A 21,731-nucleotide genomic window follows, 5' to 3' on the forward strand; every position below is an offset into this window, starting at 1 on the left:
AAAAAATGCTATGATGTTTGCAAAAGATACCAGTTGCTGTCTCCATTTAAAAAAATACAATATATAAATAAAATTAATTAAATTTTATTTCACATCATTTCTCATGAAGTAATTAATGAAAATCATATTTTCTTTTGCATGTTTTTTGTATGCCCAAGTAGCCATGTTTCTTCTGTTATTGATTATGTACAATCTCTTTAAATTTCTGGAACGTGTCTATGAATATAATGTAAGGTACTTGAGAGATCAATGAAATAATATTGTCCATGATTTTTATAATATCAAAATTTTATTTTTGGCTGTTAGATTCTAAAGTACAGTATATGACAAATTAAATAATACTGGCAGTGACATAAATGTCATTATATTTTTTGCCCAAAAATGACAAGTGATGAGACTGTTACACAAACATCACATGTAATTTTAGTGCAGTTACCCCTCATCTCCCATATGCTTTGTGGATCCAGGCCAAATGTTCATTTCTTCCCATACCTGTGAACAATAATGATACATGTGATTCTTGAGTTTCTCCCGGCATATTTGATAATCAAAATATCCACAGGTGTACTGCTGGTCTACAGTGTCCAACGGGCACAATATTTCGGTGATCATACATGTCGTCATCATCAGGTGAACTGACGGAACAAGCTCCTGTGAACGTGCCAGTACAGAGATCTGTACGCTATGGCTGCTCAGCGGGAACTGGCCTGAGCAGCCATAGCGTACGGATCTCCGTACTGGCACGTTCACAGGAGCTCAGTCCGTCAGTTCACCTGATGATGGCGACATGTATGATAGCCAAAATTTTGTGCCCGTTGGACACTGTAGACCAGCAGTACAGGCGTGGATATTTTGATTAATAATGATACATGTTTATGAAAGGATAAATTAGACAAGAAAATTCATAAAAAAAGAGTCGTATAATCACAGAAATGGAGCAAATACTATTTCAACATCAACATCTACATTTACTTTTACTTCTATCCTCTGCAAACCATTGTGAAGGACATGACAGAGAGTATGTTCCATTTTTCCAGTTATTAGAGCTTTTCCCCATTCCTTTCATTTATGGAACATGGAAAAAATAACTCTTTCAGTGCCTCTGTGCATGCTTTTATTAATCTAATCTTGCTCTTGGGATCCCTGATCACTGTAAGCATTATAAGTAGGGAGTTGTAGCACATTCCTAGAGTTATTATTTAAAGCAGGTTCTTGGAATTTGGAAGTAGATTTTCTGAAGATAATTCACATCATCTTCAAGAGTCTGCCAGTTCAGTTCTTTCAAAATCTCTGTGAAACATTCCTATGGGTCAAACAAACCTGTGACCATATATATATACATCCAATACTCCTTGTTACCCCTATTTGGGATGGGACTCACAAAACTGAACAATATTTTAAGATGCATCATGCATACACAAGTGATTTGTAAGCATTCTCCTTAGCAGACTAAGTGTATTTCCCTAGTATTCTAACAATAATCTGAAGTCTACCACATGGTTTCCCCATGGATGAGTCTAAGTGATTATTTACCAAGGCACTTGTATGAACTAACCAATTCAAGTTGCAGCTCATTGAGATTGCAGATGTAGTATTCTATGCTTCTTCCTTTCTCTCTCTCTCCCTCTCTCTCTCTCTCTCTCTCTCTCTCTCTCTCTCTCTCTCTCTCTCTCTCTCTCTGTTTGTGTGTGTGTGTGTGTGTGTGTGTGTGTGTGTGTGTGTGTGTGTGTGTGTGTGTGTGTGAAGTGTATGATTTTACTATCCTGAACATTTAAAGCAAGCTGTCAACCTTTGCACCAGTTGAAATTTTATCAAGAACAGAATAATATTTGCACAACTTTTTTCAGATACTACTTCACTGTAGATAACTGTCATCTTCCAAAATGTCTGAGGTTACTATTAATATTTTCTGCTAGAACATTAATACAAAACATCCTCAGAAAAGGCCCCACAGCACTTCCCTGTGAAACTTCTGTATCTATCAATGACTCCCCTGTCTTGACATCCTGTTGCATCCTCCCTACCATGAAATCTTCTGTTGCATGATAACCTTGATGTTAGCAATAATTTAAAATCCAGAGTTCATGTTTGCTTCCACAGTGTTTATTTGATGAACGAGAAACATGTGAAACAATGTACAGGATAACATATTTACTGTTCTCTAAGATGTTTCTTTAATCTTATGTCTCTCATTGTAAGAATATCCATTTTAATAAAAATTTATAGACACATGCATTGTTGTTATGAATTAAAAACACTGTCATAAGAACCCAAAAATAATCAGAATTTGAGCAACTATACAAATTACAGCAAATGACAATATTCTGATTCCTAATTTTTATGTAAATACAACACAGATCTTAAATATTCATTGATACTAAATAAAAATTATAAACTTTATGTGTTTTATCTTCATGTGAAAATTTTACATGAATTAGGAAATTGATCAGTAGTTTCATAGACAGCTTTATTGTTAGAGTAGTAGCATATAAAAGGACTACTAAATTTTCTTTGAGAAAACTTGCATATTTCAGTATCTTCTTTTTCAATAAGCTTATATGTCACTTAACAGCAATCCAGTTATTTCAGTAGTATACACTTTCTAATATACTTTCCTGCCCCAACAAATCCCATACTTATTATCTTCCTTCATCCATCACTACCTTTTCCCCACATTCTCACCGTTTCTCTCCTACCTCCATCATTTGTATCTCTGTTTTACAGATGCAAAATATAAGTGGTAAGTTGAAAGACTAAAGTTGCTCTTACCCATATCCTCCTGCAGATGAGTGGCTGGCAGAGAAGCTTCCAGTGTACGGCCCAATGCCTGCAGAGAAGCTTGCACTTGAGGACTGGCTGTGTGATCCACTATAGCCTCCACCATAGCCTCCACCATACCCACCTCCTGGATAATAACCTCCACCATAGTTGTGATGGGGATAATAGTTATATCTGTGGCCATATCCTTCATCTGGATAGTAGTTATATCTGTGTCCATAACCACCAGATGGATAATAGTTATATCTGTGTCCATAGCCACCTCCATAGTAGCCATGACCACCTCCATAGTAACCTCCATAGCCACCTCTCAATGTACTCCTGCAAGTAGAAAAGAGTCCTTACTGTATGCAATATGTTTTTAAGTTAATTTTCACGTAAAAATACACTGATTTGAAACTTCTTAACAGCACTGGAAAATAAGTACAGTATCATTAACAATATCTGAAATAATTTTCTAATTTCTATAGCTCCCCCACATATCCACTGATCCAAAGGTACAGCATTAATTCCCAATGACTTGCAAGAGCTCAACTTATTCAGCACTGTGTCAAACCTTTGTCCTATTACTGGAGCATCTGTTGCTTCCACATTGACTTCTTCTCCACTTTCGAGGCTTCCAGGAATATATTACGAACTTTCTCTTCTTCTTCTAATTATCTGATTATGTGTCACAAAATTTGTTTCTTCTGTTTTCATAGATTTTCCTTTCCTACATCCATGCTGTTCTTAATCTAGGATATTTTGTTTCGCTATGTATTTTATAAGTGTTTTCATAGCCTCTTCTACAGTTTTTGATAAGGTGGTTGCCAATCATTATAGATCTATAGTTTGCAGGATCCTCCTTGTCACCAAATTTATAAATTTGCACTACTTTATTCTTTTTCAGACAAGTTGAGAACAGCCCTTTCTTGATTAATAAGTTCATGAGGAATGTCAGAGTCTTTGCTAGATACTGTGAGCAGTGTTTTGTTACTTTTGCAGATATTCCATATATTTAAGTGTCCAGAGCATCATATGAAGATTTTATGAGGTCTCAATTTGATATTTATACCATAATATCTGCCTCATCATCTTGTTAAATTTTTTCTTCTTATCTCTGTACATCTTACAGTCAGCTTAACTATTACATATTTCATATGTTTCATAGAAACCTTTTATACCTTTTAACATTCATGATCTCTATGGTGACATATTTCTTATTACAAAGTGTCGCTATAAAATAATGGGACTGATGCCACAGTGTAAATATGCACGTGCCTTAAGATGAATGACCAATAGCTATGAAGCATGTAACCATCTTGTTCAAATGCAGCATTACTGGTGTCTGTGGACAAATCAGTGTGCTCGTGGCTTCTGTTTGTGTAAGAGCTGTTATTTTGTTTTGCAGAAAAATGATAAATGTAATAATATAGGAACAAATTGTCATCAAGTTTCACATAGAACTTTGAAAATTTTATACTGAAACCTATCTTTCACTAAAATAAGTGTATGGCAAAGACTGTTTATCATGTACATGAGATTTTGAGTGTTTCACAGATTTCCAAGATGGAGAGGACATTGAAGATGACTCATGCTTGGGAAACCTCCAACATCAAAAACAGATGAAAAAGTTGGAAAAGTAGGTAAGTTATTTGGTCTGACTGTCAGGTGAGCATCTGATCGATTGCTGAAACTATAGGAATTGACAAAGAGTACATAAGGCAAATTTTGCATAGCCAGTTTAACATGAGAAGAATGTGTGCAAATTTGTCAAAAATTATGGCAACCAAACAAAATAAAATTTGTGAAAAATTTGTACTGACACCGTGAATACCATTGAAAATGATCATAATTTCTTGGAAGAGTGATAAGGTGATGAATCTTGGTTTGTCACTTCTGATCCAAAAACTAAGTACCAATCCAAGCACTGAAGGGATCCAATTTCACCAAGAGTGAAAAAAGCTCAAATGAACAAATAAAGATTCAAAGTGATGATGATTTATTATACATATTATGAATTGTGTACCTCCACTGAGTTCCTCAACATCAAACTATTAATAACATTACTACCCTTGGGTTCTTGCACAACTGTGTGAGAAAATGAGAGAGAACGACCCAAATTGTGAAACAAGAAGTAATGGGTTCCGCATCAAGACAACACACTGGACCATACTGAATTGCCTGTTAGAAGGCTTTCAGTGGAGTACAGCAGCTAGCGATAGAACACCCACCTTGTTCACCTTACTTAGCACCGTGTGGCTTTTATCTATTTCCCAAAGCCGAATCTGCATTAAAAGGAGCAAGATTTCAGTCAATTGAAGCAATGAAAGAAAAAGCATCATGCATCATCCAGGGGCTCACTTTTCCATCCATGGAAAATTCACTTACAGTGTTGTACAGATAGAGGAGGGGAATTAAGGGTGACAATAACTAAAAACATATATTTTTGAAATAAAACATTTTATAGCAATATTCCCGTTATTTTATTGCCACACACTTGTCTTTCTGTGGATCTCTCAACAAGCAGTATACATGTGGTGACTTCTATCTGGTCACTTCTCTGTACTTAAGAAAGGTTTTCCATTTGTATCATCAATCAACATTTCATCTGTCTGTTAACCAGACTAGTTTGTCTAAAACCATTTCTTTCTCAACTTCTTTAGACGGTTTCTTTTCTGCATAATGATTTAGGTACTGTGTACTTTCTGTCATTAAGCTAGAAAATTTCTTGAGTTATCCATTGCTGCTGTTCATCTGTTTTCACTGTGCCTATTGTGTTCTACCTTCCTTTTGTCTTCCGCTTAACTACCCGTGGCACTTTTATTTTATCATTTCTCATCACATGGGAGAATTTTCACTTGCTCTTATTCTGTCCTAAATTTTCAATATTCCATTTCCCCTAAAACTTTTTTTCCATCCTCTTGAACTTAAACCTCACTGTTAAGTTATGGTCTGAAAGTATGTCTACCTAACTCACTGCCAAATCATAATGTGGTCAGTTTGATATCTTCTCATATATCCTGTTCTTTTCAAAATCTACCTTCTGCTCTGCTGATTTTATGAGATGAAACAGTTGGCAGAACTCTACTCTATATTCTCCAGTAATTTTGCCATTCCTTTTCTCCATTAATATAATGTTCCAGTCAATTAGTATCTTGGTATCATCACCCTTCATAAATATTATCAAGTCTTTTATTTTCTCATTTTGTGGCATGAACATGTGAAATTGCATACTGGTGACTGATACTGGCTTTGATTCAGTCCTCAGAAGAGTAAGTTGGTCACTACACTGCATTATCAATCCATTAGACTCTACTAATTGTAACCTTAACTGACTCATTTTTCCTTTGAGATTCTTCAGTTTTCCTACAAAATTGAAACTTCCAACATTACATTCTCTAATTTTTCAAACATTATTCGTGTATTTCCCCATCCTGCCTCTGAGGAAATCCAACCCAAAAATCCAAACAGTTATTGCCTTGATTTTTTCTGATATGACAGTGTGCGCTGTAGGTGCACTCTTCATGACTTTAATGCAGTGGTATCCATTTCCTTCTAAATCCTCAAGCTGCTTATCATTTTTTATTCTTTTTTTAGTAGCAGGTTCCCACCCCTCTGAGAAAGTGTGTGCCCTGATTTTTCGCTTTAATCTGGCAAGGCCATTTTCAAAATTGAGGCTGAACATTATGCTGAAAGCCTTTGGCTAGCATAGACATCATTTTTATACAAAAGGTAGATTGTGCTCCACCTGTAGTACTGATACCACTTATCAAAATTTCATATGCAATACACAAAGTTAGGAAAAGCAACCACTTAACTTGCATACAGATTATACATTGCACATTCAGACAGGCAGAAAATTAGAAAATCATACAAGCTTTCACCCTTTTTCTCATGTAACTACAAACACTCACATAGGACAACTCTCTCTATATGTATGTGTGTGTGTGTGTGTGTGTGTGTGTGTGTGTGAGAGAGAGAGAGAGAGAGAGAGAGAGAGAGAGAGAGAGAGAGAGAGAGAGAGAGAGACAGACCACTTACACCTGGGAAAGAGCAAAAGTTAATGCTATTTTCCTATCTGGTACATTTGTCTATATGCCACTCACCATTTAACTTCAGTTGAACAGTTGCCTTTATTAGCCTTTATTAGAGAAATTACAGCAACTTCTAAAAACACTTCAAAAAATTAGTTCCCTACAAGCATTTCACAGTAATCTAGATATTACCTTCCTCTGCCAACAGATGCCTCAGTAATGCACAGTAATCACAATAATTTATGAATTGTGGTATTACTTCCAGAAATTTCAGTGAGAATGAGGTTTGCAGAATTATAAGAAATGCTTCAGAATCTAAATGTTATTAAAACAATTTTCAGATACATTTATTTTTTGCTCTAGAAAACTGTGTGCTGTTAATATTGCATGCATTGAATATTATACACTACCAGTCATAAAAATAGTTACCAGAGGGTTGTTGAATTGTTTTATGAGCAGATGATCTCAAACTGTTATATAAATGACAAGGTCACCTATATTATCTAATTCCTCACTTCCTGCTTGTTAGAAACATCTCATTTTCAGTATGCAGACAGAATACAAAGGATGTTGACCAAGTAAAGAACATTATTCAGAATTCCTTCATGAACTAAGTCGCTTGTAACTGCTTTTAATGACTGATATTGTAATGAAATTCATTAAATGTGACTTACCCAAGGGCAAAACCAGCAGCTTTACCAAGTAAAAGCCCTTTCCCAAAACCAAGGCCAGCTCCAAGCAAAACAGTTCTTTTGTCCCGCTTTTCTGCTGGGCCAACTTCTGCTGCTATTTCAAATGAATCTCCTTCTGAGAAACAAGACAGAAAGAAAAGGAAATTAAATTCTAATGCACATGATATGTAGCAACAAAGAAAGGAAAGGCTATCTCTTAGTTAAAGCTATACAAAGATTTTGTATGACATTAGCTGGATTTGTGCCATGAAATCAGTCAGTGGCAACAGGTGAAAATTTGTGCCAGACCAGGACTTGAACCCAGGTCTCCCATTTAACTTGAATGATCACCTTAACTGTCTCTCTCCATCTAACCCAAATTCCCAGCCTGCTGTATGCTAGTGGCATAGCGTCATCTGCCCATTAACCACTCATGCACCATTTTGGATTCTGACAAGAAATCAAGCATGGTGTGCATCCAAACTGGAAGAATGGATCTCTGGTGTATATATGAGATGACTAAAGATCCCTTCAATTACCACTACATCATACAACACAACCTCTAACCATATAATATCTTTGTAACACTGTTTTGTAAAAAAACACAAACCACGACTTTTCGTACCACACTTGGGTGTATAAATTATACATTCCTTGCTAATCCATACTCAGAAAGCTCCAGCATATTATCGCAGTACTGGTAACCCAAAATACTACAAACATTTTGTGAACAGTCAGCGAACTTTACTTTCTTAATATCCGGTCACTAAAATCAGTTCTGTCATCTGTTCCATAAAAAACTGAAACGAACCAATACTGTCAAATGCACAGCTCCGTGCATCATTGCATCTGAGGCTTTGTATGATGAGACTGACTCGTTAAAGAAAAATAGCACTTCAATTGACTGGTAAGTAAGAAAAATATCAAAGGTAAATTTGTTCTTATGTAGGAAGCTTTATTCAACAAAACAGCTGTTTTGGCATCAAAAATATATCACCCCTGTTGTCTGAGGATGGAAGTTCCAACGTTTTGAAATATTGTTATCTCGAAGAAAACTATCTATTGACAGATATCTGGCACAGATTCAGAAAATGTGCTTGTGAAACACAACTGGCTCTATCCCCAACAGATCTCAAGTTGATTACTTATTTCTAGACTTCCAGAGGTTCTTCATGGGTGGTTTCTGAGCATATTGCGTGTCTGTGGAATATCATTTTCTGTGCCTTTGGATTCGTAATTTCCTGTCGTAAAGATCACAGTTAGCAGTAACTGACGGGAATTGATCTAGTGCAGCGTCTCCAAGAAAGTGTTGTGTGCCCTCTGCTGTCCTTAAATGGACGATTTTGTCCTATTCGTAAATTTTGAGTTGGAACCTCACGCCAAGTTGTCATCTACATCTACATCTACATTTATACTCCGCAAGCCACCCAACGGTGTGTGGCGACGAGCACTTTACGTGCAACTGTCATTACCTCCCTTTCCTGTTCAGGTCGCGTATGGTCCGCGGGAAGAACAACTGCCGGAAAGCCTCCGTGCGCGCTCTAATCTCTCTAATTTTACATTCGTGATCTGCACGGGAGGTATAAGCAGGGGGAAGCAGTATATTCGATACCTCATCCAGAAACGCACCCTCTCGAAACCTGGCGAGCAAGCTACACCGCGATGCAGAGTCTGCCACTTGAGTTTGCTAAACATCTCCGTAAAGCTATCACGCTTACCAAATAACCCTGTGACAAAACGCGCCACTCTTCTTTGGATCTTCTCTATCTCCTCTGTCAACCTGACCTGGTACGCATCCCACACTGATGAGCAATACTCAAGTATGGTCGAACGAGTGTTTTGTAAGCCACCTCCTTTGTTGATGGACTACATTTTCTAAGGACTCTCCCAATGAATCTCAACCTGGCACCCACCTTACCAACAATTAATTTTATATGATCATTCCACTTCAAATCGTTCCGCACATATACTCCCAGATATTTTACAGAAGTAACTGCTACCAGTGTTTGTTCCGCTATCATATAATCATACAATAAAGGATCCTTCTTTTTATGTATTCGCAATACATTACATTTGTCTATATTAAGGGTCAGTTGCCACTCCCTGCACCAAGTGCCTATACTGGATAAAATGTAGCACATTACACAAAGGTTTGTCATAAATAAAACACTTATAATCAAAAAGTACCTTGTACACACAACCGTGTCCGTATATGTACCGGTCACAGATGACTGTTATATAAAAAAAATTACAATGCCCAATAAATTGCACGGTACCACTTCTGTTTACGTTGGCTGGACATGTTCTAATCATTGCAGACCCACCTTAGACGGCGTATGAGGCAAAAACAGATGTTTTATAACTTTCATTACAGTTTTAAAATTATTTACGCCTCGAATATTGGTAGAAACACTGGGTTTCCAGAGACCGCTTCTAGTAGTGTACCTTACAGAAAAATTACCCCGTGAGTTAAGAGTTTGCAGTAAACGCCGGTCTTTGAAGCCTACTTTGTCGGTACACAACTTCATGTATTTCCAGAACAGTCACTGTATCAAACGCCAGTAAAAATGGTTCAAACGGCTCCGAGCACTACGGGACTTAACATCTGTGGTCATCAGTCCCCTAGAACTTAGAACTACCTAAACCTAACTAACCTAAGGACATCACACACATCCATGCCCGAGGCAGGATTCGAACCTGCGACATTAGCGGTCACGCGGTTCCAGGCTGAAGCGCCTATAACCGCACGGCCACATTGGCCAGCAACGACGGTAATACGAAAGCAGTTTCATTTGCGCTCGATTTAGACATCAGTGTATCTCCAGTTCAAGATGGAAATAGTGAAGGATCTTCTACAACACTGTTAAACTATCATCGGAAAGCCTGTAGACCTACAAAGTGAAATTTTAATTCGCGGTAGCGAGACGGAGAGCGTCGTTGCCAGAAGGCCCCTCGTGGGCTGTGAGGGTAATGACAAGCCGAGTAAGGCACAGCACGGAGAGCCCTCACCTGGTGCCGGCTGGTCCGCAGCGTCGAGGGCCGCGACGGCGGCTGCGGCGAGCAGGAGCAGCGCCAGCCGCGCTAGGGGGCTGCCTGCGGCTGCCATGGCGACACGCGGTGGGAGGAAGGCGGTAGTGCGCCGAGCCGCGCCCGCCGCCGCCTTATATACGACGGCGGCGTCCCTCGCGAAACGGCGGGGACGAGCGGGCTAGCCAGCGACGGCCTAGCTGCGGGCCTTCCCAGAAACCAGCCTCGCCTACCGGATGAGCCGCTGGCCGGTCCCAGGTCAGGGCCGTACCGGCTACTCTTCCTCCAGGGACTTACAAGGAGTCGGGGATTTGTCCACAATTTTTTGTGGTGAAAGAGGACCCCCAACACCTCACGTGGTTAAAATATTAGGACGCACTACTCCGAAAATCCCCAGAAAAATCGATCCAAAGTTTATTAGGTGCCTTATGAGTATAAAATGTTACTCTAGTCTGACGCCGCTGTCTGGCCTACATGGTTAGCGTTCGGACCCATGAGGCAGCGGTCTCGGGTTCGATTCCTCCTGTGGCACTTTTTTTTCCTTCTGTTGCTTGCAAAATTGCAGGGCATTGTTACAGGAGATCCATGAAATTAATTCCCGGGAAGATTGTATGAAAATTCCTTCTATAATTCACCATCAATCATCGTCACCAATATTCCGAGACATGATTTAATATGCCTGGTTTGCCTCAAAATTGTCAGAAACTCGAAACATTTCGTAAATGTTAATGGGGCATGTTTTTGTACAGATTTATTGCAAAGGCCCTGTGATTGTAAAAAATTGCTTTTATATGTTGCGCAAGATGTTGCAAAAATTATTGTTTTGTTTGTTTTTATAATAATTAGCACTGCGGTTCTTGTTTATAATTACTATTTCTATAAAAATTGAATGTTTCCCAATCGACTTTGTTATTCTCATTAAAAAGGCAATGTTTCTCCTCATATACTTTACAATGAAAAATGGAAAACCCACTGCCATGAACTGTGTTTTTGGACAATAATTTAACTAATTTGTTAAAGATAATGTAGGTTTGGGAAACTTTCTGAATAATTGGTGGGATAACCAAACAAAATGAAACAGAAGAAAAAAAAATTGCCAGAGGAGGAATCGATCACGAGACCTCTGGCATGACAATCCGAGCCTTAAACACCGAGGTCAGGAGGGGCTCGGCAGTATACTGACACTTTATAAGGCACCTAAGAAACTTTTGATCGATTTTTCCCGGGATTTTCCATGTAGTGCGTCCTAATATTTAAGCCACATGAGGTGTTAAAGGTCCTCTTTCACCACAAAAAATTGCCGACAAATTCCTGACCCCACGGTCGTGCCGTCTCCTTGTGAAGAGTATGGGCGCGTTAGAAGATTCAGCTTGTACGACAGAAAAGAGCTATACACAAATTCCAAAAAATAAGTTCCATTAAACTAAATGAGAGCACTTTCCCAAAAACGATAAGATATTTGACATAGGGAAAAATATCGTAATACCAAAAAATAATTAATGTGGAGTAAGCAAATTTTGGGAACACATTCGTCCAGGTAATACAGAGGGGTCCAAAAAAATGTATCCACTGTTTAAAAGTCCATAACTGGCAAACTAATTGACGGAGTTGTCTGATCTTTGGTAGCGTAATAGTTTGTAGTTCCGGCAGTCGCCACACAAGCGTTGTATTGCGTTGTTTTGTTTTGTCGGTTCACAGTCACCAGATAGTGTTTTGTTCTTAGTTGCGCCTAGTGACTCGAGTAAACATGGTTGGTGCAAGGCTTACATTCGATGAAATGAAGTCGGTTCTGAAGTAGCATTTTAAGTACGAAAACATCAATGAGGTTCAATGGCAATGGAGAAATGAGTATCAAACAAAATCGTGTTAGGGCGTATCTCGACGAAAACCTCCCAGAAAGATGGATAGGCCGTAGAGGTGCTGTGGAGTATCCACCACGTTCCCCAGGTCTAACTCCTCTGGACTTTTACCTGTGGGGAACACTGAAGGACGTCGTTTATCGACAAAAGCCCCACCCACATTGGATGAACTTCGAGAATCCATCGTACATTGATGTTCAAATATCCAACTGAACGCGTTGCAATAAGTAGTTCGTGCTGCAGTTCCGCAGCATCGTTTGTGTGTGGGTGTTAATGGTGACCATTTCGAACACCTACAGTGATATCTTTAAGTTGGACTTTAAGCTACACTTTCACCAAAAATGAGACAACTCCGTCAATTGGTTTGCAAGTTATGGACTTTTAAACAGTGGGTACATTTTTTTTGGACCCCTCTGTATACATGGTGGCGCACGATAAGTCACTCGCTTGAATTTTGATCCTACAAGTATACTATTGGGGCAATAGCTTTCGAATCGTTCTCTCAGCAGTTCATTGAAATTACGTCAGATGTCGTTGCGAGTTCATCCCTTCCGTTGCACATCCCTTCCGTCGCACAAAAGACGAAGCTTGTGTTACTGCTCCTGGCGACAAACATCGTTAAATTGACACGGAGGAGGTTTTGTGCTCATTTAGGCACACGGTGGGCTCCCACCGCACAGACAATACACTGATTACACAAAAAATTTGAAGGTATTGGCTCAAATGGCTCTGAGCACTATGGGACTCAACTGCTGTGGTCATTAGTCCCCTAGAACGTAGAACTACTTAAACCTAACTAACCTAAGGACATCACACACATCCATACCCGAGGCAGGATTCGAACCTGCGACCGTAGCAGTCTCACGGTTCCGGACTGCGCGCCTAGAACCGCGAGACCACCGCGGCCGGCTTGAAGGTAATGGATCCGTTTTGAAGTGTCAACGATCATAAGCATGTATCGTACATTCGCTGCAAAACATTGAAGCAGTTCGAGTGGCTTTGACTCGTATCCTGAGTAAATCAACAACAAGAGCCAGTGCCAAGTTGGGAATTTCACGCCGATCTGCACACAGAATTATTCAATCCGACCTTCGCTTGTATCCATACGAGATGACTGTGGCACATAAACTTACTGCGAGAGATAAGGAGCGGAGACTGCAGTTTGCAAGGAGTGGAATCGAGCCACACGAAGAGGCAGTGCCACACAACACATGGTCTTCTGACGAAGTTTATTTTTAAATAAACAGTGTTGTGGCCAAATAGAACGTTATATTCTGAGCACTTGAACCTCCGCGAAAAATCCACACGAAAGACACCTACAGAGAGAAAGTGTACATGTGGGTCGCAATGTGAAGCCATGGAATCATCGATCTATTCTCTTTCGATACTACAGTAACTGGTGAACACTGTTTACATATGCTGCAAAAACAGTTCTTTCCTCAACTCATGGCCTAATGTCTTCCATTGCACACACAATGGTTCATGAAGGATGGAGCACGCCCCCATGCTGACGATGTTGTGTTTGATTTCCTATACGAAAGACTTGGCCTTAGGGTATTGTCAAAGAGGTTTCCAGAACGTTATGCAGGAGAAGGAATGTGGCCGCCCCACAGCCCGGAGATTAACCCATGTGACTTCTTCCTTTGGGGGCTCCTAAAAGAAAAGACGTACCACAAAAAACCTGAAAATGCAGTGCAACTTAGGGCCATCATTGTGGAGCAGTGCCGCGCCATTCCAGAAGATTTGTGTCAGAAAACTTCACAAATGCATGTGTGCGACTAGAAGAAGTTGTAAACCAAAACGGCAGCGTATTGAACATGTGACTCATTAGGTTGTATTTCAAAGCTGTATTTTTTACTTCAACATCAATAAATTACAAATCTTGTCAACAACAAATGTGTTATTTATGAAACAAATCAAGTGACGTATCGTGTGTCACTCTGTATGTTAAGTGATTTACATTACAAGATCACAGGTTTATATAAACGCGAGAAAAACCATTGCAAATGTGAAATGCTGGTACATTAATAACCGGAGTAACCACTAGAATGTTGAACGCAAGCATGCACACTTGCAAGCAGTGTGTCGTAATGTGCCGGATATCAGTTTGTGGGATGGAGTCCCATGCATGTTGAACTTGGTCGGTCACTACAGGGATGGTTGAAGTTGGCTGTGGATGATGCAGAAGTTGTCGTCCGGTCATGCCTCATGTGTACTCGATTAGACAGATCTGGTGATCGAGCAGGCCCAAGCAACATGTCGACAATCTGTAGAGCATGTTGGGTTACAACAGCGGTATCTGAGCGAGCGTTATCCTGCTGGAAAAAACCTAGAATGCCGTTCATGAATGGCAGGGCAAAAGTCCCACTCATCAAACTGATGTTGAACTTTGCAGGCAGGGTGCCTGCGATAATCGCGAGAGTGCTCCTGCTGTCATACGAAACCGCACCCCAGATTATAACTACAGGTGTGGGTTCAGTATGTCTAGCATACAGACAGGTTGGTTGCACGCCCTCAACCGACCTTCTAACCAACACACAGACATCACTGGCACCGAGGCAGAAGCATCTTTCGTCAGAAAACGCAACAAACACGACAGAAATCCATCCCAATCTCCAGTGAGCTCTCGCTTGGCACCACTGAAGTCGCAAATGGCGGTAGTTTCGGGGTAGTGGAATGCACACTGCAGGGCTCCTGTCTCGGAGCTATGGTCTAAGTAACCTTTTTGTAGCAGTTCGTTGTGTCACTGTGGTGCCAACTGGTGCTGCAGACGCAGCACGAAGCGCTAGAGCCAAAGGCCAAACACGATGGTCTTCCCTCTTGGTGATGCCATGTGACCGTTCAGAGTCCGATCATTTTTGGTGGCTACGTTCCTACGAAGTCTTTCTGTGGTACCGCAGCGCTAATTACACGATCTCGTTCAAACTGAGAGAGGTGTTGATAATGGCTTCTTTGACGCCTTAATGGCATTCTTAACTTACATCAGCTCACCACGTCCAGAATCAAAAGTAACTAACGCTCACGACTGTTACAGCGTGTATTTAAATCAAACCTGATGTGCATTCTGATAGTGGCGCTACAAACGCCACTGCAATCCGACTGGCGCGAAATTTTAAAACATCATCTTTTAGATATAGAAAGACGCCCATCAACTTTTCTTTATGTCGCTCAACTCCTTCTTGGCTTTGCAGTTTTTTTTTTCCTTCAGTGTATATTTAGAAATTGTAAAATCTATTCCACAATAACAAAGCTGTTAATGACGATACTGAAGAAATATACATACAGTACATGAGCTGTATGTTGGCCAATCAGCTCCTAACTCCCAAGTCCTTAATCGTTAGAAATCGGAAGGCTTCAGCCAGTAGTAAGTTGTTTTTGGCTGCTATCTGGCTCACAGTAGGCCCACACCACTCTCTTAAGTGCACCACTCTTCCGTATTGTGTGAGGCAGTCATTATCGTTTGCTATGTTATTGTGACGTACCTCACTCTATTTCATATTGTTTCCCTTCCTTATAAGAAGCCAGAAGAGTACGAAATGTTGCAGTTATGCTTTTATTGAACATGCCGATACATAAGACAATGGCAGTTTCTGTTACAAGGAACATTTAAGGGTTTTCTACCTCCAAGTAGGGCTTTCTGCTTCCACAGAAGCACGTGTTGAGGTGCCTGAAATGGGGGGAAATAGGCGTGGCTGGTTGCTGCTATCTTCTATGTAAGAGTCAACCTGTACTTACCATAATACTTTCATTTGCAATTATTCACACTTGATAACCATTTTTGATCAGTATTGATCCGTCTCCTCGCGTAAACTGTGTGGCGGCCAATCTTGGTTTTCTGCTATCTGCTACTTCTTCCGGCAATCAGTCAACTTACACTTAACACATCGGTTTTAATTTTCTCCAACGCGCTGGAGATGGAAAAAGACTGAAAAATCTTCAATATGTAAAGCTCATTTTAATATAAAAGCTATTTCCCTTTTTTCTTACAACATTTCAAAATATATAACTCCATTTTCAATTTCAATCCATCAAATCTTACCTTTAGGTAGTTTTCATGGACAGTAAGGTCTCAGGTAGCGGCTTTTCGCCGACGCCCTCCCCCCCCCCCCTCCCCCATTCACTTTCTTCAGCATTAATACAAACAACAAGGTCGCTTCCATTCCTATATCTACGCTACTCATTTCACCGCCATAAATGCTTTCACTGAATGTTAAAATTCCACCTGTTAATGTCACTACTGCCAATTGGGAGGTGTAAATTTCCGTTTTCATTCTAACAAAACTACTCTCTGCTAAATGTGAAATACAAGGACAGACAAACAAATGATGACAATTTCAGAAAAAACTGCATGTCTTATTCAAGAGAAAGAGCTTCACAAACTGAGCTAGTAAATAACACGTTGGTCCGCCTCTGGACCTTACGCAAGCTTTTACTCGGCTTGGCAATGACTGATAGAGTTGTTGGATGTCCTCCTGAGAGATATCGTGCCAAACTCTGTCCAACTGGCGCGTTAGATCTTCAAAATCCCGAGCTGGTTAGTTGGCCCTGCCCAAAATGCTCCATACGTTCTGAATTGGGAGGATACCCGGTGACCTTACTGGCCCGAAGACAAGCAGTAGAAACTCTCGCCGTGGACGGGCTGGCATTATCTTGCTGGAATGTAAGCCCAGGATGGCTTGCCAGGAAGGCAGCAAAACGGAGCGCAGAATATCGTCGACGTACAGAAAGAAATGTCACCCCAAATCCTGTTTGTCGGGACGTATGGTGGACGACATCCACGTTGGTATCCGACCACCGTACGGAATGTCTTCAGACACGTCTTCGGCCTGGAATCTCATTGACTGGAGTAGAATTGTTGTCAGTGATGGTTTCCGCTCCGAACTGAGGCCCTGAACCCCAATGTCCACTTAAGATCTGCATGGCGATGCCCTAGACAGCAATTTTTCTGTAATTGTAATCATTTCTGTGTCGGACCGAGACTCGCACTTCGGACCTTTGCCTTTCGCTGTCAGGTGCCCTACCGACCGAGCTACCCAAACAGGACTCGCAACCCGTCCTCACAGCTTTAATTCTGCCGGTACCTCGTCTCATTTCTTTGTCTGTATATGAACATCACATCAACCAATTTCCATCGCAATAGGATGATCTCTTCGTGATGCGTAACTGACAACCGAAGCTGCAGTAACTTGCCTATGAATCGAAGTAAAACATGCTGTGACAACCAGTAACACGATCAGTCGCCCTTCGCCCCCCCCCCCCCTCCCTCATCAATCCAAGTGATCTAGGATGAGCCAAACGCTTCACTAGCAACAGTATTGGTATTTTTTATTTTTTACTAAGTCTAAATCGCTCTGAGCACTATTCGACTTAATTTCTGAGCTCATCAGTCGCCTAAAACTTAGAACTAATTAAACCTAACTAACCTAATGACATCACACACATCCATGCCCGAGGCAGGATTCGAACCGGCCAGCTACTAAGTCTACTGAAAATATACATGGCGATCGACGTCTCTCGGCGCTCACTTTTCTCTTAGCACCCTGGGCCCGGATCAACCTGATATGTATGTAAATCTGGCCCTCTCTCGAACAATCAGCTTCCTGGACACGTCTGCTGGAAACATACACAAACTATCTACGCTCATCTCTACATCATGATGTACCTGACTCGTATGTTCATAATAATATCGTGGCTGTAAATAAATGCCGCCAGTGCTGAAGTGACAACTCGTTTTGACACATTCCACCTTGTGTCTGTAACATTCGAGCAGTAATATGAACTGATTTACAGCTTTGATATTATTATGAACATGTAGCTGAATCACGTCTTAATGTATGCAATGAGCGTAGGTGATTCTGTAGATTAACAACAGTGGCGTCCTTTAAATAATTTGTGTGGTCGGCATACTCATTTGTCTACGATAAACACGCGATGGTGTGCACTTGGAAATTAAATTACTTTGAAAATGTTCGTGTTCCAAGCAAAAACTGAATAAGCTGCGTGATGTAAAGCAAGAAAGAAATGTTCAAAATTTCATTGGTGGTTGATCTCATTCCCGAAAAACAGCTGTGCTGAAAAGTTATGGCCGGCCGCGGTGGTCTCGCGGTTCTAGGCGCGCAGTCCGGAATCGTACGACTGCTACGGTCGCAGGTTCGAATCATGCCTCGGGCATGGATGTTTGTGATGTCCTTAGGTTAGTTAGGTTTAAGTAGTTCTAAGTTCTAGGGGACTAATGACCACAGCAGTTGAGTCCCATAGTGCTCAGAGCCAATTGAACCATTTTTGAAAAGTTATGTGAGTTGTTCAGGATCAGCCCACCTACAATCGCCAGAACAACTCGATGATACATATGCCGTAAGTCTGGAGCACTTTTCCTCCGACCATCAACGAAGATGCGTCCTTACATCCATTCACTATTCACAATATTCCTGCTATTTTAACGGCTACAATATATTCTCGAGATGAATGTGAGACGGTTCTCCAGACGAATGAGCGACGAAAACCATTTTGTAAACTGAAGTAGTATACATCTGCCAAGAGTACACTCCTCCTTTTATTCATGGTCCAGTTTAAAAATCCTGACTCCATAATAAACGAATGTGTTTCTGCAGTGCCTTGAGTAGGTCATACGCAACTGAACATCACGCAGAGGTCCACTGTTCTTGTTGTGGTTGGCCGGAGAGCCAACACCGTGTTACTAAAGGAGGCCGAAATGCACGCGTTTTAGCTCATGCAGGCTGGCGTGAGGTCTGGAACATGACAAGGGAATTAGAATTGAGAATAGCGGACGTAGCTGGTGGAATACTTAACTTTAATCCATTAATGGTGAACGTCGCTCTGGACATTACATGATTCACAATAATAACTGATAATGGCGTCTTGCTAGGTCGTAGCAAATAACGTAGCTAAAGGCTATACTAACTATCGTCTCGGCAAATGAGAGCGTAGAAGTCAGTGAACTATCGCTAACAAAGTCGGCTGTACAACTGGGGCGAGTGCTAGGAAGTCTCTCTAGACCTGCCGTGTGGCGGCCCTCGATCTGCATTCACTGATAGTGGCGACACGCGGGTCCGACGTATACTACCGGACCGCGGCCGCTTTAAAGGCTACCACTAGCAAGTGTGGTGTCTGGCGGTGACACCACAGTTCTGATTCTCCGATAAACAATAAGTCAATAAAATACAACTCGATGTAGTTGCAACGTCTGCAGACAACTGTATTTGGGAGATCGTTAGATTTAGTCGTGGAGTTAAATCCACACATCGGTCTCGTGAAACGGCTATTCTTGATAGATCATCTAATGGCCACCAACATCCACTTTGTGTCCCTTAACCATCCCCAAAAGCTTGTAATGATACTCTGTTTCACGTCCATCGTCAATGAGACCTCGGTCTTCTTGACTTCTTTCAAGTCGAATGAGGATTTTTCCTTGAAAATCAGAGTCCAACGGCGATTCTGTGGCATTAATTTGTAAATTTCTGCGCTTTCGCTCCAAAGAAATGGCAATCATAGTCAACACATAATGAGCCTGACGCACAGGATTTCGGTCTCTATGAACTAACTGCTTATTCCAGACAAAGAGCATTCACTTTCCTGCACGTGCAGCACAGTTCCGGTTTGCTGGTGATTGCTAACCTTATATCTTTCCAGTTTCCTCTTTCTCAGATTATGTTCATTTCTGGACGCTATCGCATTTGCAGTGCTGTAGTTGAATTGTGTCAAAATGAACCGTTTTTTACTAGCGTTTAATATTCACTGTTCATCAAATAAGAGCCATAGAGGATCAAAAACGTGATGACAATGACCGTGACATAATGATGTTCCACCTGAAAAGACACCTGTGTTCTAATAACGCTGTAACTCCATTGGTTTTTGCACCGTGTTTCCTCAATATAGCGTGCATAATGGCTTCCACAAAGCCTTTGCCCAACCGCCGCAGAAGAGCTTCTGTGGAGTTTGTGAGAGACAAGAGCTACAAGTCCTGAGTGTGAAACAAAAGTAACTGGGTCTGACAACAGTCAGCAACCATTAGTCCACTGATGATTGGAAACTGCTGTACAGAAATCAATTACGATGATTTGAGTGGTGTCTCATAATCGTTAAAAAGAAAGACAGGAGTTTCAAATGGCTCTGAGCACTATGGGACTTAATATCTGTGGTCATCAGTCCCCTAGAACTTAGAACTACTTAAACCTAACTAACCTAAGGACATCACACAACACTCAGTCATCAGCAGGCAGAGAAAATCCCTGGCCCCGCCGGTAATCGAACAGGGGAACCCGGGCGTGGGAAGCGAGAACGCTACCGCACGACCACGAGCTGCGGACGACAGGAGTTTAACGAGTTGTCGACGACTAGATAACTGAAGATAGATCTCACATTCGGAGTACATAAACGTTTGCGTCTCTAGTCTCTCCTAATCCCTTTCTAGAGCTCTTTAATAAGTCCAGAACTATTCCTCTCGCTATTGCTGATTTCTCCCAAACTAGTCTGTTAGGTGATGTGACTTTACGACTCCTGCAATGGAGAGGCACGAGTAACAACAAAAATACAAAAAAATGGCAGATATGCGAGCTACGTTTTAAAGATGTTGTCCTTGGGAGGCCACCAACCGGAGTGTAGTCTTCAAAGACTGCTTTGTACAGCGCTAAGCGGAGGACGGCAGACACGGGGAAGCTGAGAGAACAAAACGACAAACGTACTGATGTGTGTAACTCAACGGTTGGGTTGATCAGTAGGAATCCTTTCAAACATTCTGCTGGTAATTCTCTCACAAGCGTAATTATAGCTTTCAAGAAGCATAAAAGCTGGACGCTGTATACAACTACCAATTTTAAAGTTCGAACAAGCCGCGCGGGATTAGCGGAGAGGTTTAAGGCGCTGCACTCATAGACTGTGCAGCTGGTCCCGACGGAGGTTCGAGTCCTCCGTCGGGCATAGGCGTGTGTGTTTGTCATTAGGATAATTTAGGTTAAGTAGTGTGTAAGCTTAGGGAGTGATGACCTTAGCAGTTAAGTCCCGTAAGATTTCACAAACATTTGAACATTTTTGAACAAGTTCGAACAAGGATAAAGCAGCAAATCGTCTTCTTTCACAGTAATGCTCCTAATATTCCTGTTAATTATTTAGCACGGAAACACTGACTAGACAGAAATTTGAAATACTCTCCATAAGAACACAAGCCCAGCGCTTTAACCACTGCACCACTTCGGTCGATACTAACTTGAGCTGGTCCCATTCTGAGTCCGTCCTGCTGCCCTTCCCCTTAGACGTTTGCTTCTTCAGCCTCATCCTGCTGACAACCTGCGTTTTGTAATACTAGTTTTGGATATGAAGATAACCTATCACCTGCATAAGAAAGCAATGAGTGATCCAGACGG

At 41.1% G+C, this 21,731-nt stretch overlaps 1 protein-coding gene across 1 annotated transcript; it reads right to left on the bottom strand.

Moving 5' to 3' along the window:
• Positions 1-260: 260 nt before the first annotated feature.
• LOC126352043 (uncharacterized) lies at positions 261-10,600 on the bottom strand. The gene is made up of 4 exons (XM_050002653.1): positions 10,475-10,600; positions 7,469-7,601; positions 2,770-3,099; positions 261-492 (listed from the first exon to the last, which is right to left on the bottom strand). Exons 1-4 carry the CDS (start codon positions 10,569-10,571, stop codon positions 477-479), a joined length of 576 nt encoding a protein of 191 aa, XP_049858610.1. The 5' UTR covers positions 10,572-10,600; the 3' UTR covers positions 261-476.
• Positions 10,601-21,731: the final 11,131 nt, after the last annotated feature.

This window comes from Schistocerca gregaria, chromosome 1, assembly GCF_023897955.1.
Source record: "Schistocerca gregaria isolate iqSchGreg1 chromosome 1, iqSchGreg1.2, whole genome shotgun sequence".
Taxonomy (NCBI): Eukaryota; Metazoa; Arthropoda; class Insecta; order Orthoptera; family Acrididae; genus Schistocerca; species Schistocerca gregaria.